This window comes from Amblyomma maculatum, chromosome 8, assembly GCF_055883805.1.
Source record: "Amblyomma maculatum isolate TAMU_Amacu chromosome 8, ASM5588380v1, whole genome shotgun sequence".
In the NCBI taxonomy this organism is placed as follows: domain Eukaryota; kingdom Metazoa; phylum Arthropoda; class Arachnida; order Ixodida; family Ixodidae; genus Amblyomma; species Amblyomma maculatum.
The window spans coordinates 104848325-104875623 of NC_139351.1; the positions used below are offsets into that span (position 1 = coordinate 104848325).

The 27299-nt window shown below is 45.2% G+C and overlaps 1 protein-coding gene across 1 annotated transcript in view; it reads left to right on the forward strand.

Annotated features, from left to right (window-relative positions):
* Nucleotides 1–27299, forward strand: part of Gp210 (nucleoporin 210) — a 77131-nt gene that overhangs the window by 3522 nt on the left and 46310 nt on the right. The window contains exons 4-19 of the mRNA XM_084577091.1: nt 32–101; nt 691–980; nt 1307–1426; nt 1517–1579; nt 4503–4609; nt 4689–4829; nt 5648–6065; nt 9471–9563; nt 9846–9976; nt 10320–10431; nt 14288–14350; nt 14416–14462; nt 14556–14629; nt 21808–21877; nt 24968–25157; nt 25279–25388. Of these exons, the coding sequence (XP_084433217.1) occupies nt 32–101; nt 691–980; nt 1307–1426; nt 1517–1579; nt 4503–4609; nt 4689–4829; nt 5648–6065; nt 9471–9563; nt 9846–9976; nt 10320–10431; nt 14288–14350; nt 14416–14462; nt 14556–14629; nt 21808–21877; nt 24968–25157; nt 25279–25388 (2099 nt within the window). The remainder of the gene's footprint in view (nt 1–31; nt 102–690; nt 981–1306; nt 1427–1516; nt 1580–4502; nt 4610–4688; nt 4830–5647; nt 6066–9470; nt 9564–9845; nt 9977–10319; nt 10432–14287; nt 14351–14415; nt 14463–14555; nt 14630–21807; nt 21878–24967; nt 25158–25278; nt 25389–27299) is intronic.

The following is a 27299-nucleotide window of genomic DNA, read 5'->3' on the forward strand; positions in this document are numbered from 1 at the left end:
GCAGTCTTTGCTGATCAACCCTTCTCTGCAGGTGATACCTTCTCCTCCTTGGAGGGCATCTCCTTTGACTGGAATCTGCAGCAGCAAGAACCTGTGCTAAGGTCAGTGCATACCTTCTTTTTATGGATTGTAAAGTGGCCGGCCTTTCATGTGTGCTGATAAATTTGAGGGGAGGGGGTGATATGCTGGTAGAGCAGTAATGCTTTGCTTGCAGGAGTCTAGGTCCCGCTGTTGATTAGCCTATGGTATCAGCATCCTGAGTGCTCTGTGCTGTTCTCCTGGATGTAGGCACCTTAACATTTGGGATATTTGGGTAGCATTTGTGGATGTTTGGAAAGCACTTGGGGGATATTTGGAAAATGCTTGAGGGTTTACTTGGAAGGTGCTTGGTGTTTTTCGGGATCAGAATGATAGTTTTCATTGGAATGCAGGTGGGAAAAGAAAGGCAGTGGGAGATGATGTGCAGAAGACACTTAAAATAGAATGAAAAATTGTAACAGTGAAATGGTGGTTATAAATTGATATGTAGGCATATTAAATGATGATGTAGAGAGAGGTTGAAGCTTGTTTGTCAACCTGCAAGACGCTGACTTCTTTGGCGAAAAGTTCACTGTGTCAGGCTATTACGAAAAACATGTTGAGTAATCTTGTCTTCATAGTGGTGGAGTATGACCAACACGGTTTCTGCAGGCTTGTGCCTCTGTCGGAGTGGCCATACCTGCAGCCCGGTGGTACGGGCCTGCAGTTGTGGGAGTCGCGGGGCCGGCGCGGCTGGGCAGTTCTGCTTGAAGGGCGGGCACCTGGCACAGCACGGCTGTCCGTGCGGCCAGCCCATGCAGCCTACACCGATGTGGTGCCCCAAGAGTTGGAGCTGCACGTAATTGACAGCGTTCAACTACAGCCCTCGGCCGCCTTCGTGCTGTCCGGCTGTCAGGTCTGCTTCCAGCTGCAACGCCTTGTACGAGGGCGACCCCCGAGCCGTGAGTGCAGCCTAGCATGTTGTACTGTGAACAACTTTGGAAGCTTGGTGCATGGTGTGGTGAAGGAATCTGCCTTTTTCACAAGGCCGCTATACGCACGTGCGTCTCTCCCCAGGTTGAAATTGAGGTCTAACTGTACCTGCCCATCGAAGCAGTGTTGCACGTGACAGCGACAAATCAGAAGTCCCTTTAGATGCATGCTTATTGTATAGTTAGCTAGAAGCTGGCCATCTTTCCTCTGTATCCACTCCTTAACCAGCACCTAAGGCAGATACTTTGTACAGCTGTGTTATGTTGGACTTTGTGCGGGATGTTTCCCTGTGCAGCGGTGGCCCCTGTGGAGCGGTACACCATGCGCATTGAGGACAGCCAGGTGGCTCATCTGGAGGGCCAGTGCATCTGGGCCCAGAATCTGGGCCACACACGCCTGCTTCTGACCAACACCCGTATCCTTCCATTCCCAAAGGCCCCTGCCACTTTGCTCCTATTTGTTCCTCTTTGTTCGTGTGTTCCCCCTTGACTAAGGTACCTCCCAGACCTGACCACGGAGGAACACCAGCCGAGTGCCGAAGTGCACGTGGTCAAGCCAAGCTATCTACGTAAGAGGACTGCATGCTATTTCTTGCAGAGGCGGCATATGCTTGGTGCCGGATAAGCTTAAAAGCACTCACTCTTGCCCCAAGTGCGGGTCCACCTCTTGTTCTAAGTTTGGGCAGCCGTAGTGACTTTTCTGACTATATGTATTTACTTCCCTACTTGAGGGCATTGTCAGATGTCATTTTTGACCATGAGTCGGGATGGTCTCACATGATAAAGAGATGGCTGTAGATGAGGGATTCTTAAAGCAGTAAATGTGTGTGTTCCGTCTCTGGAGTGATGCTCAGCACATTACAAAACATGAACATCCATGGCTATTGTGTGAAAAAGTAATACATATTTTATAACTGATATCTTTTGTTTTCTAATTTTCTAATTCCAGCGACATCTACTGAGAAAGCTGCCTGTATGTGCACAAGAGATCATGCATTATTGTTCTTCAGCTCACATATCACGTAACAGTTAATGCAGCGAAATTTTGGTGTAGTTTGATCGCGTGGTGATGTTTGTCATTGCTTAGCTTCTCATGCCTGGTCATTAGCTTTGATAACGCTGTTCAAGGTTGTTATTTACGTGCCTGGGTTGCAAGCACAGCTTCACGACGCGTAACAGAAGCCGATTTCTGCATTGAGGCACTTACATATGCAACACTCTGGCTGAATGCATTGCGCTCAGTTTGTGTGACGATATGTGCTTGCAATTCATATGATGTGATGTGCGCGCGTCATTGTGTCTAAGTGCCTCACTCATTCATTCATTGCTGGGAGCACCTACTGTTGTCACTCGACGCAAAGCGGCGCTAGCAGCCGATACCTCCCATCCACTGGGGCTGCCTAAAGCTCGGTGGAAGAGATGATCCGACAGTGCCGCAAGGCGCATTTTTTTATGCACAGCACGGTTACGAGGAGCAGCACCAGCACTGGAGGGACTATTTTCTGGGGCAGCATTTCGCAGAAGCCCTTAATGCATGTATCATATTTGCGTGTATTGAAAAACTTTTCAGGCTGCAGGCATATCCCTTTATAGTCCTGCGCTTTGAATTTCGTCTTCATAAGTACTGGAGAACAATACCTTCTCCTTTCTGAGTGCGCAGCCGCTATTGCAGCAATGTACAGAGCACTTATTCCCAGTGAGCGCATAATTACGCTCTCCTTGCCTTGGCCAAACGCATAAAAAATTCATGCTTCTAATGACTGTTGTTGGCGGCACGAAGTTACTGAATGGCTCTTTGTCAGACGAGGCGACGAGCAGACGATGCATGTCTTTGTGTTAGGAAACTAATTAAGTTCACTTGATTTCTATGGTAAGAAGGGCCATAAAGGCTCCTACTTTCTTAGAATTCCTTTTGGAAATACTCGGCGCACACAGACGAGGACAAAGACAAGTGGACACAGGAATTTTCTCATTAGAACTCTAGAATTAGGCATTTAAATGAGGAAAACAGCCGTATTTCAATGCTGCAGTGTCTTATTGCTAGCACAGGTCACAAAATTTCGGTGCGTGTGTTGCTGCACCGAAGGAACATTAGCAGAATCGGCGGAAAGCATGGTTACCCAAACAATGTGCTGCCAGTAGAGGCACACACTAGTAGTTCGCATCTCGCCGCAGCATGCCAACAGAGCAATTTTCTTTCTGCAGCCATGTATCCTTTGATCATGGCTCCTATGATTGGGCATGGATAATATAGGAGGCCATGGTCATTGCATGTCATGTCTACACAGCAAAGAATATTAGCAGTATGTGGCTTGATAAAGTTACTGTTGATTTCTTTTTGCCTGGCTGAAGACAGGGAGAGTAGCATCTGTTCAAGAGACACCGGAGGATGTCATCATCCAATGCTTATTCCTTGCAAAAACTAATTCTCTTACATCGATGATTGTACGGCAGCAAAAGACCGATTTAGGGCTGAAAAAGCTACATTTGAAAATTTAACGAGCACTTGGTGCAAACTCGTAACATCTGCAGGGCTCTGTGATCACCATTTGGGAGTGAGTGGCAGTGTAGCATAACCTCTGTGCACAAAAGAACTGTGTCATATGCAGTTTACCTGCTTTGAAATTTGTCAGTGGTGGGGACCCCAGTATGATGCCATTTTCTGATGTATTTTTGTTTGTCCACCTGTGGCGAAAGTACGCTCTTTATCATTAGAATGCGCTCTTTTTGTTGATACAGGCAAATTTGAGTTCTCTCATACGCATTATGAAAACTGCTTAGTTATTTTGTCAAGGTTAGGTGGTAGCTTTGCTGTACTTGCTTTTTGTTTTCTGTGTGTCATGAAAGGGCCCATGAAAAGCTACTTACTAGAATTATAGAACGCGCACCAGCAATAGGTATCCTATCAATCCTCTCTGCAACGCAAGAATCTTTAATCTAGCTTCATTAGCACCAAACATACATGTGATTGAAAGTGATGCTCCTCCCCTTCCCCCCTCAACTCAACCCACGCTGGTGCACAAGAAAAAAAAAAAGAAAATAAGTTGTGACGGCACCCCACCACTCCCTGTACCGCTTGCCTAACTTTGGAGTGTCCAATGAGCGGGGGCGCCTAGCAGCCCCTCTGACGTCAGTGGGGAGACTTGCGCGCGGCGGTGCGTCACCCAAATTGGCTGCGAGCGGTTGCTAGCACCACTTTAATTAATTTCTTGGAAATTGTTGACTCCATGTAAATCTTTTTAATATGACTCGGATACTCACGAAGACCACCTCTATGTATTGCTGGTGTTAAAATTTTACCCCAAATAGCATTTCAGGGGTCCTCTAAGAACCCTTGTTAATACGCCGTATTAGAGAACACATAGGCTTTGCCAAATTATTTTAAGTTGCTGCTTATGCTGTTCGAAAACTGTTTGGCCTTCTCTTGGGGCTGCTTCAAAGCATATGTTCTCAGTTTAACCCCCTTGGTGCATCAATCCTTCTCACTGGTAGGCCTGTCGGTATCACCGGGGGATGCCTGGGTGCTTGAACGTCAGAGCCTGTACACTGTACTGGTGCAGCTGTTTGATGATCATCACCACCGTATTCATGCCAGTGAGGTAGGTGGCTGTCATACCCCAAACAAGAAGAAGGGCTTCTGGCTCAACCTTCTTTCTCTCCTTTCTTTGCCATGTGCAGGGCCTGGAGCTGCACGTTTCGTTTCCACCCGAGTACTTTAAGGTCGAGCACTCCACTGAAAATGGCACACTACACCAGGTGCGCGCTCTTAAGACTGGCCACACCATGATCCGGGCAGAGCTGGAAGGATGTCGGCGGCTGGTGAGTAAAATCAGGCGAAACGTCTTTACTACCAGCAGATCTCATTAAATACATCACATGTTTTTAGGCCCAAGGCATCGAGGGATGGTGCTAGTCTTGCAGGGGCGTACGGCTAATGAACAGGAATTCTGGCAGTGATCTGTGAAAGGTAGAGTTTATGCACAATTGTAACAGCCGCTCTCTCTGACTTGAGCTGTGGTGCGCAAAGGCAGTGGCTGTCTTATTGAACTATTGGCACCATTTCTATACACTTTATCAATGCATTTAGGAGCACATGTTGAGTTTAGCTGTGCGTGCTAACATCCGTGGACTTTAGGCGGCTTGTTCTGCTGAGATAAGCTAGAACCTGCCACATTATCTAGCCCTTCTTGCCTTAACATGTTACTCCTCTTTTTCTCATCTGAAGGGCTTTGTTTGTCTTTGGACAGCTATGCTCAGCATTCAGTGCAGACTCCTGCAGGGAGGAGTGGACCCATTCAGAATGCTACTGGACTGGGGCATAGGCATTGCAATACCATCAAGGATATACATTAGTTGGTGCCTCTACCGGGGATAACTGGTCTCCATACTGCTGATGTGCTGCACTTGTTTCCATCTTTTTGGATGACCTCGCTGCATTTGTAATGCTGCTCTTATGTGAATAGTGAGTTTTGCTGCCTCAGATAAGGACAAGGAATGTACTTAACTTTGAAGGACAGTCTTTCTAAAGCTTGCTGTGTGTTGAACTGGTGCACGAGGCTTGCCATGGTTACACATGCCATGTGTCTACACACACTAAAGTGTATCTGCACTGCCTTTCTTTTTCTCTCTTTCCTCAGGATGGGGCACTGTTGCGAGCTATGGCCACGGGTGAGCAGGAAGTATCCATCGAGGAACGGCTGTCAGTCCAGCCTGAAACGGTGTGGCTGCCCTGGGACCACGAGAAGCAGCCCGTGTACACCCTGCGGGCACAGGCCCGTGGCGGTTCGGGAGCTCCTGTGCGCTGGCAGCTGGAGGACGGGGCTCCAGGGTGGGCTGCAGTGGAGGGCCCCGCACTGGGCCCTGCAGCCACCATGGTGACACGGGGCGGCCCTGGCCGGGTCCGGTTGGTGGCACACGATGGCCACTTTGCCCCAGCTAGCATGGATGTGACGCTGGTCCCCGTGGCCGAACTGGAGGCCTTTGGCTCACCTGTGCTCGAGGCGGAGCTGCCGGCTGGCGAGCTGCTGGTAGCTGTGGCCATGTATGGGCGTGACTGTGAGTATGGGCACAATTTTGGCAGCAGGTTAAGTAGTGTGTGCTGGAAAGAGTGCACATAATGTGCTGCTCAGGCTTTAGAACATTGCAACATAGTCTCGTATTGTGAGGTGGTCAGCGTGTGCATTGCAGTGGTGTGATATATTGCAGCTGCTGACTGTGGCACCATCAACTAGGAAGGGTGCATAGGTGACAGATCTCTTGTAAAGGGACGACATATTTCCTTCATTCTTTTTATTCTTTGCCTCATGCTTTTCATTCATTCTTCAAGGGGAGACACTGGTCTTGACGGTATTTTCCTTATTTCTGAGCCAATAATTAAATTATGCTAGCATGCTTAACTTTTCATGCTGAATTTAGATATTTCATTCCTTTATTTAAAATTAATTGATGTGTCGATGCGGAGTGAATGAATTGGTAAAAATGCGTTCTTAAAGCATGTCGACAGAGCCTAATGAGTAAAGAATGTAAGGATCAAAGCAGTTTTTTGTTTTAATCATACATGCAATTATCGAACTTTGAATATAATGTTCAAAATATGCCTCTCTAGCCTTTGGAACTTTGTATAATCATTAATTTCTGAAGTCTGATTGAGAAATTCTACTTTTGCCATTGCAACCCCTGCACCAGCAGTTCCCTTTAGCAAGGAAAATTGCATTTCCTTCTGTTCTAGATTGAAATATAAATGTACTAAAGTAGACAGGGGTCCAAAATTTATTCAAAGTAAAACGAGAAATGCCAGAACATCTACAGGGAACCCGAGCTGGATTTTGCTCCGCGATGCCAGCGCTCGGTTTCTGGCGGAGCGGAGGGGAACTACAAAACCTACACATAGCCGTGGCTGCACAGCACACGGAGGTCTGTGGAGTTTGCGCAGCCCGCCTGCCCAGGAGCGCTTGCCAGGCACAGCTGAGCATGTGTGAGGAGCAGGAGAAGGAGAATGAAGAGACAGAGGAACAGTCGCGTACAGACGCGCGCAGTGCCGGCACTCTTCGTGTGTGGTTTCTCATTTTTGCTTTTTTATGTTCTCCGGCTGACAAACAGGCTGGTTGGAAATATGTTTGTTATTGGTGCTTTCGAAAGCGAGAAATTGTGATTAACCGATAGACTGTCATCACTATGCACCACTTCAGGTCCTGAAAAACGATCGCTGTGAACATTGTTTTCAAAGAGCGCTTGTTGGCAAGCTCTGAGACATAAAAAGAAAAAAAAATCATGAACATGGATTCGCTGCTTGAAGGCAAGAGGCAAGTGACAGGTATTTTGAGGAACCTGAGACGGCACTTCTTGTACTGTTAAGGTGTGGGAGAGTAAAGAATAATGTGGAAGCCCCGATGTCTTTGTCCATGCTGTTCAGAGAATGAAGGGTTCAGCTTTCTCATAGAAAATTATTGATACGCATGTACACAGCGATGAGTGCTCCGGGCGCCGATTGGGGAGCTTCCTTTCCTGTGACTGCTGACTTGAAAGGGGCCCATTCAACTCTTTTAGGACAGACATTTTTGGCAACCCCCCAACAAGGTCAACGAAAGTAAACTTCGCCATCCATAATGACCCATTCGCTTCAGCACGGTGACTGCACAGAATGCTACCGACGCCGTGGTGCCTGTTTTCAGCGCATTTTGGGCGTGCTTACAAAGGCACAAAGCATGCTGACTTACCTTTCGGTTCATGCTGACAGCGGCCAGGGAAGTTTGCTGCGGTGCTGCCATCCGAAACCAATGACCTCTCTATCTTTAACGATGAGAGGTTTCTAACGACCTGGGTCACTGACGAGAAGCCGAGGCATACCATTTTTGCGGCAGTTTCTTCTCACCACGAGACAAAAAGCGAGGAAATGCCTGAGGACTTTCCATGTAGACGGGGACATCTCTCCACGGAAACCTTTGTCTTAGTTTTACAGCTGCTCTGTGCAATTCCTAGTTCAGTTATCTCCGCTAGCAAGTTAGCAGTTTTGAGCTCCCGAATCAGGATCGCATATGAGGATAGAACCATTGACGTATCTGTTGTTTGATGCCGACTCGGTTCCGCGATGGCTGCTGCGGCACCGCCAGGGACAAACAGTGGTGCAAGATACTTAAAAAAAAAAAAATGGGGGGGCTGACAACCATCTAGTTACCCGTTATCACACATGCTTTGCGAAAAGTGCGCAACTTTTTTCATTCTAGCTTTTTTCTTTTTGCCCCCTTTGTTGGAACGCGACGGCAGCCAGAATGCGGCCGGAGGAGAGCAACAACCACGCTTGCATGTAAACACTCGCTGGAATGCAGTGCGGAGCAGACGACAACATGCGTTTCAATGCAGCGCGGAGGTTTTGCCGAGGTCTCCATGGAGGGATCTGACGCACAGAGCGGTACAGCACCCCCTGGCCCAGGTTGTCTCCCGTACAGTCTCACAGTCAGCTCGTAACTAGTGATACACTCATTTAGCTTGTCTTGCACTGCATAAAATTCAGGAACAAGTTTCTCATGGTCTGCGATTCCACATGTTTGTGGGACGGCATTTTGTAGCTACCACAGTGGCACTAACTTTGCTGGAAGGCTCAATTTGTTGCGTAGGTGAAAAAGCCTGGAAGCAGCTGCCGCCGAGTAGAATGCTTCAGCGGTTGCAAATGATGAGGAAACAGAGGCTAAATGACATAACATGGTGTGTAAATTTGGACAGTTTGAGGAAGGCTGCTGAAGAAAAGACAAAGGATGTTGTCAGATTTGGTGCTGAGAATTTGAGAAAAGTGAAACTGAAAAGCAAATTAGCTTCAGTGTTTTCGTTTAAGGATTTTTGTGCAGTTAGTTTTGCACATGGGAGGAGTAAAAAATTTTTAATACAATGCTCCATTTTTTGGTGTTTGAAAAAAAATGTTTGTGGGGTCTTTAGAAGTCCTCGAAAATCCTTGGATATCACATCTGAAAACTTGCGTAAACCCTGCACCCCAAAGCTATCAATTGCCGGCTCAGAAAAGAGCAAAATGTGCATACAGTCACCTGGGTAATGTGATTTTCATCTTGATTTTGGGTGACACAATCACAGCTTCAGCTGCTTCAGTGCACAGTTCTAGTCCTTAAGCAGATTTGCTGTAGTTTTCTCTTTGGCCTTGGCCCTGCTATGTTGGCTGAGTTTGTAGGGCGCTCGACTAGTGAGCAGAAAGAGCCGGATTCAATCCTGACTGTGGTAGCCACGTTTCAATGGAGGCGAAACGCAAGGCGCTTGTGCACTATGTGATGGTAGTGGACCTTAAAGAATCCCAAGTAGCAGAAATCAAAGCTGCATATTGTAGAACTCGCCCAGAGCCCTCCACTGTGGTGACCTTCAGGGCCTGAATTAAACCCCATAAGTCTGAACCTAACTTTGGTCATGGCTATGTGGCAGTTGCCTGTGAAATGCTGTGTTTGGTTTCCCGTGTTGCAGCTGCCGACAAGCAGCTGAGGCCATTTGATGACTGCAGCCAGGTATCCCTCGCTGCCGAAGTGGTGGACAAGGGCCTGGTCAAGCTTCTATCAGGTGGGCTGTCCGATATAACTTGTGCTTTTTTTGTAATCTGGTAATTGCAGTGCCTCTTCGTTATTTGCCAGCAGTCCAACCAAGCTGGCAGAGGGCTCTGCTTAAGTCTTACGGCACGCCCTTGCAGCGCACTCTTGTTAATTCAGTCTTTGTGCATTTGTTGAGACTGGTGCATTTGTTCAGAACAGTCAACAGTCATATCCTTGAAGTTCCAGCTCAGAGTGTTGGTCACCAAGAATCAGTGAACTAGTACTACCACGTGAATGTGTGTGTGTGGTGCAGGGGGCCCTCCGGTCAGCCGAGGCTGCACTAGCCTGCGGCTGCAGTGCCTGGCGCCTGGGCACACTCGCCTGCAGCTGAGTCATGGCATGCTGCGCACCACCCTGTTGCTGGGCTGCTACAAGCCACTGCGGGTGAGCGCCCATTTGTTGCAGTGGCGGTGTTTCCTGATATGGAAGGGATAGTGTAGCTACTCATTGTGGGAGGTGCAGTTGTGCTAGTGGAGCAAGATTTGTAGTGTTCTATCTTGCTGTTTTATATTAAGGCACTCCTATTCCTTTTTTTTTTTTGTATAGCATTCCATGCTCGCTCATGTCCTCATTTTTTAACTGCCTAGTACTAGAGGGGGGAAAAGGGCAGTTTTCTGACTCCTTTGTTTGCAGCACCTACTGTTTCCATGTGAAGTACTATTCCAAACTGGGAGGCTTGCCTGTGGGTAACTGCTGCAGCTGACTCTCCTCCTTCTTCCCGGTGCAGGCGGTGCATCCGGCCAAGAGTGTGGCTGTCCCCTATGGAGCATTCAAAGATGTGGCCTTTGAGGGTGGCCCCAGAGCCTGGCCCATGCTGCCTGCCGGACACCGTGTCAAGCGTGCGTTGCCAACTTTCTTCTACATGTACTCTTCTCCGTATTGAAGGAATTCGCTTTGCGGAAGAGTGCACATTATACAGCCCTGACGTTGACTTATTCAGAGCCCTGTGCACATTGACTTATCAATTTTCATTATGTTATTTAATTTTGAAGGCCCCTGGACCCCCTGGACTATGATCAATTTTTCTTCACCTGCTAAGCTTCTTTGAAACCTGTGTAGTTTTCTTTTGCAGCCAAACGGCTGTGCTTGGGTCGATGCTAATGATTAATTACTCCCTTGTTACGCACCGATTCCACCTTGGGAGTTTCTGCTGACTACTAGGCCATGGCCTGTCTTTTATACTAGGTGACAGTTTTTCTTTGCATTGAAAGGAAGCCTACAGGGGTGAAACATCCATAACTTTGTCATTACATCGTATAGCCTGGCCACAGGACAGGGTTCCTGGCTGCCGCCTGTCGTCTTACTGTCCCTACGATAACTTCGTCCTCTTGCTTAACACCTGGGGCCATCTCTTGATGCTAAACATGCCTAGCAAATTTTATTCTCTCTTTTTCTTTGGATTTCAGCATTGAAGGTTGCTTGTTGTGCATGAAATATGGCATACAAAATTTTAGAGACACGTAGGGTCTACCGTTAAGGGTTTGACACAGCAGTGTTCGCTTCTTCCCTTGCGGATCCTTGTTCGTGGCATGCTTTTTGCTACTCATTTTATCACTAATTCCTTAATTTGCACTTCTCTTATCTGACACTTATTCATTAGCATATACCACATTATACTCAAGACCCCACATATATGCAAAGCCCCATTCTAATCAAATTGCTTGAATGTGCCTTCATGGCCCTAGGGTAGCATGTCAGTCAGCATCCATGGGTCCGGAAAGGTAGTCTTTCTCATATCACTCTCTTGTTTATGGTGGCAGTTGCAGTTGTTCGTGCTGGCTTGCTAGTCTGGTCATGTAATCTACCATTTGCTACCTGCCAGGCACGTGCTCCGGATTTTTTCTTTACAGTGACCCTTAACACTTTCGTGTCAGTAATGCTCATTAATATGATGGGGTTAGAAGTCCCATTCTTAAAAAAGAAATCCACCTTTCGTGTCATTAAATTACTTTCTTTCCCTAGTGTTGTCGCCACTAGGAGCAGAAATCACGAAAGTGGTTGGGGCAGGTTGTAGTATACTGTAGAACCTCTGTGATGCAAATCTCACGGGGGTCGTGAAAAATATCATGGGGAATGCATTCGCGTAGCTTTGTTTATGGCCAAGGAGATTTATTTACGGCCACACAGCCACAGCTCGCCACTCGTGGTGCGCACAGGGTGACAGACGATCGGGACGTCGGCGATCTCTTCTCGCCATCACAAACTACTTCCTGTACTGCGCGATTAGCAATTGCGGATTCGACTGGCAATTGTACTGTTGTCAATCTGTGGGCCATGCGCTGCAGCCAACTTCAAGCAGCGTGTAAAGCAGGACAGGCAGTTTTGAGGTGCAAGCCATGCGTTGCCGCAAACTGCTCGTGATGTGTACAGCGCGGCTGGTGATCGCATAATGCTCAGGGGTGTGGTCGCGGTCAGAGGAGAATGTTCCGAACATCTATAACTCCACACGTCATACACAATGCACTCATGCCGGGGAAGTATCACCTGGAAATTTGTATCACTGAGATTGCACCATAGTGGTAGGAGCTGCCAACTCTGCTAGCTACTTTGAGACGGGAATCGAACCCACTGGGGCCTTTGGATCTCGAATCAAACGCATTGCTTCTAGACAGCACAGGCATGTTGGTACAGCTCGGAACAGAGCCTATATATGTTGGGTGGTCTTTCATGCAATGAGGCAGCTTATGACTGTATGCTAATGAGATGTGTGAGAATTAAGGGATTATTAATTGAGACCTAAAGTCAATGTATGCAAACAAAGGGTTTGCAAAGGAATCCATAGATGGGTGCTATTAGCGTCATATCTTAAAGGTGGAGCTTAAGTGTCCCCCATATTTTTTGGCTATATACTGTGTTTTAAAAAGGAACTATATAATTGGTAATTTGATATATAAAATTTGGCATGAGATTATAACAAATAACTGGGCATATAGGGCACTCTCCATAGTGGCACACTTCGTGCAGTGACGTGCTGTGTGCCGGCATACAGGCAATGCACAGCTCGCTGGGTCTCGCTAGGCCTAGCTCACTTCATTTTGAAGCTGCAGCCGGCAATGTCATAGGTCTAGTTCTGCTGCTGTCATATTATAAAAATAGTAAAGTAAAAGTTTATTTGTTCAAACTTCATTGAACTGGGATAAACGTTGTAATAATCTGATGTCCAAATTATTGAATGGCCTTGAAAAAATTGAAAAGAACCACTTACATTATAATAAATATATGTGGCAAGTAATTGTGCAGTGGTTGCCTACTTGTTAGACCAGAACAGCTTGACAATGAGTGATCTTCGCGTTCTCATCCATGCTTTATTGTGGCAGTGTCAAAGCAGAAGTGCTCGGAAATAGTAAGGGCCTTCACAGTGCGACGCGGTAGTGATTGACCCCTCACAAGCAGCCTTCTTCGCTGTGAGGCTTCATGGCACGACACGTTGAATGGCACTTTACAAGCTCATAGTCTCGAAGCAGCGGAAGAGCCACACAGGTGGGAGTGCAGAGAACTCTTAGACCGCCAGTGATCATCCAAAACACCGTACTGCTGCGATCGGATAGCTGGCCGATAGCCACCGTTGCCGCGGGCTGGCTCGAATGGCTCTGAAGCTAAGCAACTCTGAAACTAAGTATTCGACCTATTATCAGTGACTAGGTTGTTCTTTCATCACACGTGCCATTGCACGCAGGTCAGAGGTGCATGATGAACTCCCCAACTTGCAGTCCATGTTTGAGGAGTGCTATTTTGACGATCATTTACAGTCCCAGTCGTACGGGGACATAGTCTAACCAGTGTGAGACCTATAGCGTCCATCCGACACCATAGCCTTTACATGGGCATTGGCTGGGACTGCGCTGATAGCAAGACTTATCTGTATTTCCGAGTTGATGGGGGACGAATTAACGAGTGTTTAGTTGCAAGTCTTGGAGGTCTCTCGGAATAGAGGAGGTGGCCGCAGCGCCACTCATAGCGCCAGTTTGGCTTTACCCAATCTTAAATGGTTTTACCTGGTTTTATCTTCTCTTCCCGTTTTGTAGGCGAGCAGCCTTATAACTATGCCGCCATGTCACGGGGTGTGCATTTCTTTGCCTATGTGCTGGACATCAGGCCGCCCGTTAACATGTTTTTTTACATAAATTTCTACGGAGCTTGGATGGACCAAGTAGTGCAGTTCAAATTTTCTGCAGTTTTGAATTATTGAGTTTCGAATTAACAAGTCTTCACTGTAATATGTCAGTTAAAATTGGGATACAGTTGATTTTTGTGTTGCCTTCAGTGGTGAAGTGGGTCGTACGAAAGCCACCTGAAGCATTTGGTCAATTAGGCTGGCCTCACCACATGACAACTAGTGCACCGTTTGCCGGCAGCTTCGAAATAGGCCACAGTTTTTGTGTTACGGCAAGCGAAATACTGTACGCTCGTTGGTGGCTACTTGGCTGGCTAGGCCTACACTTGCGCTAGCTAAACTGGTGCTGCATGCTCATAGTACTGTTTGTCCCCGCTGCGGCACTTATCAGAACTAGTGCATCCTGTGGAAGCCACATTGCAGAGACCTGCAGGTTTCATATGCTAGTCGAAATTTTGTGCGGTTGTGGTTTTGTAGCTGTGCCACTGTTGTGTCTGGTTCTTCGTTCTGTGCATATATTACTGCCAAGCACTGCTGACTTGGTAAGCGTCACTCTCTGGTTCTTCTTTCTGTATGTGCAGTGTCACCAAGCACTGCTGATGTGGTGAGCGTCATGCGCATCATGGACCCCTTCCGCAGAAACCGTGAGTAGACATCGTGAGCTTTGGGAAGGTCGCATGGGTCGTCATGCTGGCCTTCCTCTGTGCAGGTGACCTTCACGTGTTTCGAGTGCTGTGCAAAGGAATGGGGGAGATGGTGAGTGGGAGACTAGTTGTGGAGGTTGGGTTGGGGGTGATCAGTATGTCACACGGAGAGGAAGGGGCACTGAGTGCTTCCCCCTTTGTGCAGAACATGGACCTGTTTGTGGGCAACAATGTGTCGGCCAGCCTGCCAAGCCCAGCCTCAAGCAAAGCCTCCATCAGGCAAGGAGTAGCACCAATTTTGTTATGTGCCAACTTGCAGCTAGGGCCCTTTTCCTTTGCGACTAAAGTCATCAGCATAGGTAGATGCTAGGAATGTAGCATACTGCCTTAAGTCTTTTATGCAATTCAACTGGTTGTTTGATGTCACTGTGTTCACTGCACCTGCATCCATATTCCTCATAGGAATATGTTGTGGGTCATATTCTCGATGCTTGAGAACTGTGCGTGAGCGTACCACGATGATCCCAATGCAAAAACCAGAAAGAGATGTATTGCCAGTTTTGTCCTTCTATTTTCTGTGTGTCCCCACCACGCGCACCCTGAGTCCCCATACCGAAGCTGTCATCCGTACCATGTTGATAGGTTGTAAGGTGTAGGGTAGAAACCATTAATGGTGGTGGTCAAGGTTGTGGTCAAGCCTCAGCCGACGGCCTCCTCGTATGTTTACCAGGCGAGGGGCTCCGGGAATTCCTCTGCATATAAGGATGAAACAGAGGTGACATAATTTAGGAATCCTGAGCTAATTCATGCCTTATAGATAAATTTTCTAAATACCCTGATTGAAAAAACTGACCACACAGAAACAGAAGCATTTCCAAAGTTTTTTATGACCTGCTCAACAACCAACGAACCAGTAGCCACATTCTGCATTTGTTCGCAACCGGTTTGCCACCTCTTCAGCAATGGCAAGACTCCCTAGAGAGAAAAAGGAAACTGCGAGTCTCCTGAGAATAATACATCTTATCACAGTGGCGTACATGATACAATGGAACTGTAGAAGTTTACTCAGAAACTACACAGACATAACTGACATTCTAAAAACAATGGCACCTACAGCTGTGTGCCTACAAGAAATGAGCCTTAGGCCACAATACGCAAGCATTTTTAAAAAATATAATAATGTTTTCCGGAAAGCCCGAGTGCAGGCTAGCCGACTCTCACGAAGCATCGCTAGCATAATGCAAAGTGACACCGCTGCAACAGGTGTACCATTAAAAACAAACTTAGAAGCTGTTGCAGTAAACATCAAAGCACGATACATTTGATGTAAAGCAGAGAGGGTCTCACGGCAACAGTACATATCCTTGGTAAATACCTCAATATCATCAAAGGAAATGCGGGAACAGGTGCGGAAATTCGCAGGGAGTTTTGCTCCCTTTACATTTCCAATGCTAACAACACCCGGTAATCAAACACTAGAAGAGCAGGCCAACATATTGGTTGAGCATTTTTCCACAGTTTCAAGGTCATCCAGCTGCACACACAACACATTCCAAAAGCACGAAGCAATAGGAGAAAAACAAAAACTTCCCTTCGGAGAAGGCATACATGAAGACAATAATCAGCTTATTACACTGTAGGAGTTAAATACAGTACTAACATCCGGTAAAAAGGCAACACCAGGCCCGGACAATATATGTTATGCCATGCTTGCCCGCCTTTCTGAGACTGCCATAGAGGCTCTGCTAAAATTTTTTCTATAATATATGGATAACTGGAAAAATTTTTCAAGCGTGGAAAGAAGAAATTATAGTACCTTTCATAAAATCTAGCAAACCCAATCTAGCAACTAGTCCCATCAGCTATAGGCCAATAGCACTCACTAGCTGTATAGCAAAATCATTCGAAAGCATTGTAAACATCAGACTAACCTTCATGCTTTACTCCCGGCTACTTTTGGATATACACCAACGGGGATTTAAAAATGCATGTTTCACAACCGATCACCTTGTCCGCTTTGAGAACACAGTCCGGGAAGTGTTCATTCACAACTAACACTGTATCGGGGTCTTCTTCGACCTGGAGAAGGCCTGCGATACCACATGGATATTCGGTATTCTCCATGACCTAGCGGGCCTAAGTGTCCGCGGCAGGATGCTGAGCTGTTTGAATGGCGTCCTGGCCAACCGCGCGTTCAGAGTCCGCCCAGGCGCAACTTTCTCCAACACTTTTACTAAAAAAAATGGTGTATCCCAGGGGTGCATTCTGAGCACGACTCTATTCATCATTAAAATGAACTCCATAGCAAAAGTCATCCCTAAATTCATAATGTGCTTGTACGTAGATGACCTGCAAATAGCGTGCACCTCTTCCAGCATATCTGTGAGTGACAAATACAAATGACAATATAAATAAACTGGCTTCCTGGGCAGATTCATTTCATTTCATTTTATTTCCTTAAAGGCCCCAGGAAGGGGTGTTACATAAGGGGTGGGAAACATTATAAAAACATAGTTATTGTAGATATTTTTTGACATTTTCAAGAAACTTGGATGAGCAGGTGATAACAGCGATGTCACCTGGAAGGCCGTTCCAGTCTGCAGCTGCGCGGGGAAAAAAGGAATTCGAAAAGGTAACGGTGCGTGACAATGGACGGGCGACGTGCAGGCGATGACTGGTGCGGGGTGATATGCGTGCTGGGGGAAGAATATAAGGAGCTGCCCGCATGGGACTGTTGAATATTTTATGGAATAAAGAAAGGCTTGAAGTGCGACGACGGAGAGATAGTGATGATAAACCTGAGGCTTTTTTTAGGGCAGAGACACTAACATCATAAGAATACAGGGCATGGATGAACCTGGCAGCGCGATTTTGAACGGACTCGAGAGAATTAATGAGGTAAGCTTGATGGGGGTTCCAAATGGGTGACGCGAATTCCAGTTTAGACCTGACGAGTGAATTATAGGCTAAGAGTTTAACATGTTGAGGCGCGCAATGTAGATGACGTTTTAAGAATCCTAATGTTTTATTGGCCGATGATATTGTGTTAGTTACATGCAAATTCCAAGAAAGATCACTAGAAAGTGTTACGCCTAAATATTTATATGACTGAACAGGTTGTACGGGCACTCCAGAGATTACGTAGGAAAAAATAAGAGGATTACGACGACGGTGGAAGGATAAAAGTTTACATTTATGTGGGTTAAGTTCCATTAGCCAGTGGTCACACCAGTTATGTACAGCATTAAGGTCATTTTGTAGTGTTGATTGATCAGTGGGACCAGTGATGGTACGATAAACTACACAGTCGTCAGCAAACATGCGTATGTTAGAGGTTACATGTGTTGGTAGGTCATTAATGTATATAAGAAAAAGTAGGGGGCCAAGTACTGATCCCTGGGGAACACCTGACGTTACCGGAAGGAAGTTAGAGAACTTATTGTTAATAGTAACAAACTGGGAGCGATTAGTTAGAAACTCTTCAATCCATTTTAAAATGTTGGGGTGCAGATTTAATAGGGAAAGTTTTATCATTAAGCGTTTGTGGGGTACTTTATCGAAGGCTTTAGCAAAATCTAAAAATATGACGTCGGACTGTTGATTAGAATCCAGGTTAATGTGCAGGTCATGCACGAAAATAGCCAGTTGGGTTTCACAAGAGTAGCCCCTGCGAAACCCATGCTGCGCGGGGTGAAAAAAGTTGTTAGAATCAAGGAAGGCCATGATATGGGTATAGATAACATGCTCCATGATTTTGCAGGGTACGCTGGTTAGAGAAATGGGGCGGTAATTTAATGGCGAGTTCTTGTTACCTGATTTAAAGACTGGAACGACCTTCCCACGTTTCCAATCGTTGGGTAGTTGGCCTGTGAGTAGTGACTGCGTGAACAACAATGACAATAAAGACGCACATGTGTCTTTGGTGTTTTTCAGTATTTTAGTGTTGATATTGTCGATACCGGCAGAAGATGACAGCTTCATGTTTTCTATCAATGATAAGATTCCTGCAGGAAAGAATATTAGGGGAGGCATAGGGTGGTGAATAAATGTCTGTTGTACAGGAAGAGGTGGATCACATTCGTTAGTAAATACGGATGAAAACGTTTCATTAAATATGTTGGCGCAGTCTGTATCAGAGATTGTTTCACCTGACTCATCAGCGATTGAAATGGTACGCGCATGTTGTGGATTAATGAGTTGCCAAAACTTCCGGGGGTTAGTGGTCAGCATTTTAGGTAAATCGGAATGAAAAAAGGTGCGTTTGGCTTCACGAATTTTCTTTAGGTATACTTTCTCGGCCTCGTAATACTTATTCCATGAGTTGTCAGTGTGTTGGTTTTTAGCTGAGCGGTAAAGGCGTTTCTTTTTGTTTTCCAAACGTTTTAATGTGTTGGTGAACCATGGGTTTTGTTGGTTGTTTCGTACGGTCATTTTAGGAATAAATTTTTCAACCAATTCTTCAATTTTCCTTTTGAATAGTGACCAGTTGTCATGAACTGTTCTTTGGTTATAGTTTGACTCGAAAAAAAGTTGGAACGCGCGAAGACCGTTGTTAATGGCAGTATAGTTTCCCTTATCATATAGCTTAATTGTTTGCTTATTGATTATGCGAGAAAGGGGTTTAATGGTGAAACATGCATGTATTATTTTGTGATCACTGATACCTGGATGATATGCGACAGATTTAACATAATCAGGACGGTCCGTCAATATGAGATCGAGGGTATTAGCGCAGTCATGGGTTACACGAGTTGGTTCGGATATTATTTGTACGAGGTTGAAATTAAGGCAAATATCCAGAAATTCGTTAGCATCGCTGTTACCCATAGCTGTTAGAGTCTCCCAATTGATAGTAGGAAAATTGAAATCGCCAAAGAGTAGAATGGTGGCATTAGGGTGCTTGATTCTGATTTCATTCAATGCATTGTTAAATTTACGAGGGAAATCTGAACTGTTATTAGGGGGGTTGTAGCAAACGCCAATGAGAACCGAGTGTGGTAAAGAGTGAAGTAAGATCCACAATATTTCGATATCTGATGACAAGTTAATGTATGTGCATGATAGCTCCTGCCTAGTTGCAATGAGTACTCCCCCTCCCCTCTTGTCTTTACGGTCTTTGCGGAAAAGACAAAAATTTGGCAAGTCAGTTAGGACCTCCCTGTCAGAGATGTCAGAGTGCAGCCACGTTTCTGTCAAGATTAGTAAGTTGCTGGATGATGATAAGACCAGATTAGAAACGATGTCGCGCTTTGAAATAAAACTGCGGATATTCGTGAAAATCGCTGATAAAGAAAGAGTAAGTTGCGGTGCATGTTTAGGACTGTTTGCCGAATGTTGACGGAATGACTGCTATTTAATCTCTTTTATGGTTTGTGAAGCTTCGTCGTAAGTGTAACGCTTAGGACCAATGTGCAGGGTTTTAAAACGCAAGGCGAATTTATCTGTTATTGTTCGTGCGTAGGTAACTAGCTGTTTTCGAACGTTACGGACCGCAGGGGAAAAGTCCTCACCAATGCTATAAAATGGATTTAGTTTTTTTTCCTCTGTTCTCTTTGAGACGAGGTCTGCAGGCTGACCCCACACTATATCTTGACCAAATTGCACTATACCACTCAACAAGAACATAAATTTTTAGGTGTCACTTTTGATTAAAAAAACTAATATTTTTACCACACATAAGTAACCTAAAGAAAAAAGCATCCCAGGCCCTCAGTGTCCTCCAACTGTCACGGAAACATTGTGGGGTTCTGACAGGGCATGCTTATTACATATCTATCATTCTCTCATTCATTCTAAGTTAGACTATGGGTCAATAGTATGTATATGGCTCAGCAAGACCATCCTACGTTAAACGACTAGACCTAGTGCATAATCTTGATTTACAGTTATCTTCTAGTGCTTATAGGACATCCCTAATAGCCAGCCATTATACAGGTTAATTGTGGGAATATGAGAGAGACCTTTGCCCTGTAGTGGGTATAGTCTAGCTGATGATGATGATAATGGTGTAGGAACAAACGAACCTTCCTTAGGAGATCGAAGAACGGCACTAACTTGTACATATGTTCTCAAAATCTACTCTCAGCCTAAACATCTCTGTCACTCTATAGTCACAAAATGCCCAACCAGGATGCTCTTCGGCAAGAAGCCCCATGCAATAAAACCACTCCTCCTGTGTTTTGAAGAAAAATGCCAGGACCTGGACATAATGAGTGAAATGCCAACTATTGCCCCAAGGCGTGAATCACTTCCACCATGGTACACCTGTTTGTGACCTCATACTAACAAAATTTCAGAATGTGCACACACCACATAAACTCATAATACAAGAATATTTGGCGCTAGAGGAAAAATATAGGAATTACTCTGCATTTTATACAGATGGCTTAAAAACTAAAGACTATGCCGGAAGTGCGATAGTGCAGGATGAAAAAGAGAAATAAATGTGAATCCCTCAGTGCACATCAGTTTTTACAACAGAATGTGTTATGCAGTTTGTGTTGCTGTGGACAAAGTAAGGAATGAAAACAAGCATTATCGACACTGATTCTTTAAGCGTCCTCACTGCACTAAACACTTAAAATGCAGTTGAACCACTGATTGGCAACATAATGCACAACATAGTACAGATAATGTCCCGAAAACATAATATAAAATTTGGCTAGGTCCCCAGTCGTGTTGGGATTAGGGATAATGAGAGAGCAGACTGCTGCACAAGCCAATTGAATGAAAATAAAACATGAGGCATACCCCACAGGGATTGCATTAAATTGGTGTGCAACAAATAGAGCTAGGTGGCAAGCTACTTGGGCAAATGAAGCAAACAACAAGCTGCATGAGCAGACATCAAGAGCATTTTATCGAAGTTATTTTATGTTGTCTATGCATAGGACACACACACATCACCCATGGCTTCTTGTCAACAAAAAAAGGCAAACCTTTGTGTGAAATGTGCAGTGATGAGCTCACAGTTAATCACATATTAATCTCGTGCCCACGACTTCACGAAATTTGGAAAAGATTTTTTACTGTATATTACAATGAACACATTCAGCTCCATCCTGCATTGCTTTCAGGCGAACAAGCATTCATAGGTTTTTTTCTTGTTTGTACATTTCTAAAGAAAGCCAATATTTTAAATCAAATTTGAATACCATAACTCTAAGCATTTCACAAAACAAATCATTTAACCTCGAGTTTGGCGCATCATAGCCGCGGTTGCCTTTGCGCCATAAAACATCATATAACTATTTTCTGTGCGTCTTCCCATGGTTAGTGTTTAGTGGTTAGTGTCTGGGATGCCAAACCAGGAAGCTTTCCTGGCTTTGTAGCATAACTTTGCATTGCGTTTTATGGCACAGCTTGCTTTGCAAGCTTGGGAAATGGAACCTTTTTGGCCATTTGGCTTTTCTGTCCTGGGTAGTATGTTTAAGGTGTTGCCTTGAACCTTTGCGCAGGTTTGTGTGTTCGGTGCCAGCCTCTGTTGAGATCCGGCTGAGCTCGTCTGCCTCGTGCCCTGAAAATAAGGTATGTGTGCGTGTGTTTTTTTTCTCCCCTTGTATATGTCTGCATATGCACTCGTGGCAGCTGGTTGGACCACTCATGCTAACTGCTCATAGCTGCATTTTGGCCTCACTGTGGCTGGTATTGCCACATTCCCTTTTGTTATAATTCCCTGTTCGGCCCACAGCCAGTTCTGGGTTCATTCATTGAGGCCGTTCATGTACAGCTTGCACAGTAACTAGAATGCATGTGTATGTATGTATGTATGCGTGCGTTTCAAAGTTGACAGAATCGGAGGGGCCAACTGTGTCTCTTTAGTGATCATGTTCATCTTTTTTATTTGCATCTTGACTTCTACGCTAACTCTTTTATCATTACATAAAGAAGATAACCAGCAAAGAAGCATTAAATTTGGGAGTTAAGAGCGGACAGTGCTCTTGAGTGGTTAAAAATATTGAGGAAGAAAAAAAAGCGACTTCTTGAAAATGACATATGGAAACCTACAGCCCATCTCCTATGTACCTAGTAATTTATTCATTCACAGGGTCACTAATTCCGCTTTGTAAGGTGCAAACAAGCTTAATAAATCCCATCTCTGTTTTTTTTTTCTCATTTTCTCAGAACGCAAATTTTTGACAGTTTGCTAATTTACAAGAAGGATATCTTTGCGTCCACAGCAAATAAAGGAATAACTTTTTGCAGCATGCTTGCAAGTGATCGATTATACAATGCTGGGAACAGATTCTCATTTTATGCACTCTAATCCAAATGGCTCACCAACTACTTTTCTCTACATCAAACACCATCTAATATTGCCTTAAGAAAGTAGCTAAAAAAAAAGTAGGTATATTGTATTCCTTATACTGTATATACATCTCTTCGCACATTAATAATAATTTTCTTATCAGCGTTTTTTTTTGTATGTTATTTCTTAAGCAAAGGATGAAAATTGTAATTATCTTGAAAACTGATTAACATATTAGAAAGGGGATTAGATATTGGAAATCACACACAAAAAAGAAAGCTGATTAAGATTGTGTGTTTTCATTGCATTTAGTCATCTTGGTCATCTTGATTTCAGCATTATATCTGAATAACTGCTTGTGGTCTGAAGTGTAGTTTTATGCTGCAGCTTTTTTTACTTTTTTAGTAGCAGAAATTTTGTCTTTAGGCTGGGGTATAAAATTTTGTGTACCTTTTCTGAAGAAATGGAAATAGTATGACGTTTGAAATTTTTAACACTATTTCCAAAGTGTCTTCAACCTAAACCACAGCACTAGTCAGTGCTCGTGGGATGTCATTTCACTTTTTTGGTTTGTGTATTGTGCTGTTAATTTGAACCACGTCTTGCTGTTTACAGTTGTGGAGTAGGTGCATTGCTTGTAAACTTGGGTAGAATGCACATAACGTGCATGTGAAAAATGAAACAACAGCTGTAACTTTTTTTTAGAGAAAACAGCCAATTCTCAGGTTTGCAGATAGTTTTATTTAGTGACGAACGAAAGCTTCTGGATGGGGACACTTTTGCCTGCTTTTAAACATACTGAATTACCCAGTCCTTGCACCAATAGCTCTGTGAAGAAGGGCACCTTGTGGAGTACTTGTGTTGTAAGAAGCATGCAGTGCACATCCATTCTGAGCATCAACTGTGCCTGCTCAGCAGGGAATGCTGGAGCACAAAAATATGGTCCCCATCACTGGCATGTGATAACGCTGGCAGGCTTGGAGGGGGTGCACTTGGGTCCATGGGCTCTGACTGTCCTCAGCCTACTGGCAAAAACAATGGAAGTTTTTCTCACTGCTTCCAAGAGTAATATGAAGAGTCATTCCATTATTTGTGCATGTCTGGCAAACGAAAAATTACATTACTTGCAGGTGTCTCCTTTAGAATTAAGTAATAGATACTACTGCATGTTAAGTGTCGAAAATATTTCTTGAAGGAAAGCATGTAGTACAGTAGAACCCCTTTATATTAAAGTCACTGGGACCGGCAAAATTTTTACTTTACTAGAGTCTTTACTATATCAGTGGTTGGTGATAGCATGACTCTGAAGTAGCCGTTTTTAATGGCTACTTACTGAACATGTCCTGTTGCTTAATGAAAAAAAAGGCACCTTCCTTATCTCTCTTATTGTCTCTTTGCCCCATTTTTTTTTTTCAGTTAGGATTTTTTGTTTACTACTTTTGGAAGTATACTTTGGCAATGTGACTGTGAATATAACTGAGTTTGATTTGATGTGAAAACCAAAGCGTTGCATGAACACGACATCACCTTCTGCTGTTTCTATCAGTAAGAAGGCAATAGAGGAGAAATGAGCTCGGCAGGCAAGTGCTGCAAAACTGCACATGCCGCACCTCCAGTTCTTGCCATTGCTGCCTCGTGCTGCACAGTGCTCTGAATGTTCGGTCGTTTCTTCCCATCCCGATTTCTCGCTGCACTTTTAATCTCGTTTACTTTCTAAACAGATGTTGTAGACAGCTTTACTTTTCTTTTTTTTTCCTATGCTCTGCATGCTTTCCCTCACGGCTCCAAGGCTTACGTAAAGTTGGTTTCTCCTGAGTGCTACTAAGCCTAGTGGTAAAGCCATTTAAAAGAAGTTTTTTTTTTTGCTTTGCAATTCTAGGTAGCGTGCGTGCGGCGACGTCATTTCGTAGGAAGGCGTCGCCGTGACCAGACGCACTTTACTATAACCGATGTTTATAAAAAATGTCTTTACTATAAAGGGGGCAAGATATACAGTCCATGGAAGATGAACAGGGACTTCAGTTTCACTTTAGTATATCCGAGTTTACTATAACGGGGTTGTACACATGCCTTTACCAGACTTTTTTGTGCCCAGTCTGTCTTATGTGGCATAGACTGAAGTGGTGTTACTGTCTCGGTTAAATTGCTATGGCCATGTTTCGAAAAGCTCCAGAGAAAGCAAGGGCATTGTGTAGGCAGCCTTTCATTTGTTTTAGGGTTGGGTTGCACCAGTTTGTGTGACCAGTGTTGCACTCCTTTAGGATACAGTGAGAGAGACTTTAGCTGTGAAACAGGCAACATTAGCGGTCTTGCCCATTTGTTTCGAATGAGTTGTCATCTCATTGCACTGGGGGGAATGGACTTGACAGGTGCCGAGCAGTGGGGGTCCCTTAGAGCTGGAGTTGGCGGTGCGGGATGCTGATGGCCGACGGCTGGCCAATTTGACTTCACTCGACGTGCTGTGGGAACTGTCGGATTACACGCTGGCCCAGCTGGCCAACCACCGGGACGTGACTACCCATGTAGATGGCTCGGCTGGCTACCAGCGCGTCACTCGAGGTGGGTATCTCCCAAGTGGAGCGCCTCAGCCATTCATGTGGCATCGCATGGACCCATGGGTAGTAATATCCGGAATCGTTTCGTCTCGGTGGCGATGCGTCCCTTTGCTCTGTCATTGCAGACTTCCAGGTGCTGCAGCCACAGGGTAAGACGGGCTCTCTGACGGTGACAGCAACCGTGCGCGGCTACAACCCCCAAAGTCTGCGCCATACGTCTCTGCCCCAGCACAAGGTGAGTTGTTTGGTGATAGCTTGCAGTTGCTGTCAGCTTGTCTGAAACTTGGGTGTGGGCACGAGTGCAACACCAGCAGGTCGGGGAATGTGGCTAACCTATGCTATGTGTGCAGTCGGTTGCTCAATGTGCCAGTGGTGTTGCAACATTTTTGGGGTTGCTGCTGGCACCAGAATGGACTGTTGAGTAAAACCTACTGCCAAATGCCACATCTATGCGAAATTTGTGCATGAATGGCCAGTTGTATATCTTTTGATACCTTGCTTTGAGAAGGACATGTTTGGTGCACTTGAGGCATTCACTTATTCTTAGGGATGCGCGAGTATTCGAAACTTCGAATAATTTTCGAATAATATTTGCTGTTCAATTCAATTTGCATTAAACTTTCGTGGTACAGTTTATTTTATCTCCTAACTGTTCAGAAATTACGAATTTCTAGTTCATCTAAATTCGTAGTTGCCAACCCTATTGGTTTGCCCGAAATACTTCCGATTTTTCATCAAACTTTCTGATTGTGCGATCACAGCCCTAAATCTTCCAATAAGTAGCCTCTGCTTGCGTAGGAATTGTTTTTACGAAACTGCACCGAGGAATCTGCAGCCGCATCATAATTGTCAGCATCACCATCAGAGGCCGCACTAGCACGATCAGCATCATTGGCGGCACAGTTATGTCAGCCGCAGTAGATGTAGAAGCTTCGCTGGCTTTGCCTTGGATCTCGACCAAAGGGAGGCCTTTCAGCGCTCTTGACATTGAAGGGACGTTGCCGCAGGTTTTCCCAAACATCATGCCATCTTATCCTCCTGTGTCATGCTCGACAGCATTGCTCATGTTACAGAGCTGTGCTGTGCTATTCCCGACGATGCGTGATGGGTCATCTTTCAGAACCATTGCGACAAACAAAAATTGTACTCTGGATTGCATCTAGTGGAGCTAAGAATTGTTTCATATTAAAACTCTAAACACCGTGCCCATGGCACCAAGAGAACGGCGTCGCAAGGGTCAGTTTGCATTGGCTGCATAGTGTGAACACTCAGCACTCACCTCTAGTCACGTTTCATGCTTGCGACTGCTATGTGTGTATCTTTATATTAGGACCCATTGGACACTGCCTGAAAGTGACCAAGTGACCCCCCTCCTCAATTTTCGTGGTGTGAACAAAAATTCATCCCAGACTTCGGATCTCGCCAGGTTGGCAGTATGATGTGCATTGGTGGCAAAACGTTATGGTATTTCCAAATGCCACAATATTGCACTTATCGCACAAGTTCACGTGCTCTTTCCCTATAGAAGCTGATGGCTGATCATGTTGTCCGCGAGGCTCCCAAAGCCGCAGTTGCTGACAAGGCTGTGAAGGGCAGCGATGTACTCATCAGCAGTCCCTCCGGCAGCTTGTACACAGTGGCGAAAACGACAGCTTGCGGCGATCACATTTATGGAAGATTCGTAGTGCGTCGCCAGTGTGGAAACCGCCTCGTCAAATTCATCACTGGGAGGCGCCTCGTCATCGGAATGTAAATCAGCAATGGTAGGCACTGAAGGGGACGACTGGGTAGGAAATGCGCTGACCTTCAAGTCCCAAGCAGTTGAGCAGGATGGACCTTCACCAGTCTGCAGGAAGTGCGGAGGCACTAGACGCCAGCATGTAATTGTGGAACACCAGCTCCCATTGCTCCCACGGAAGGGCAGGACGACTAGAAGTCTGCAAAAAGGGCAGTGGCGGCTGATGACCTGAGAAGCTCACGATGGGCAGTCAGGAGTCTACGTCGAAGTCCTGGCTTAAGCAAACATGCCTTACTCGTTGCCAAAATATGTTGCATTGTAGACAAGACAGCAATGCAACAATCGACTGCTCTTCAGCTGTTCTGTAATTTTTCACTTCCTCGTTCTCTCCTTTGTGTGCACGCGCGC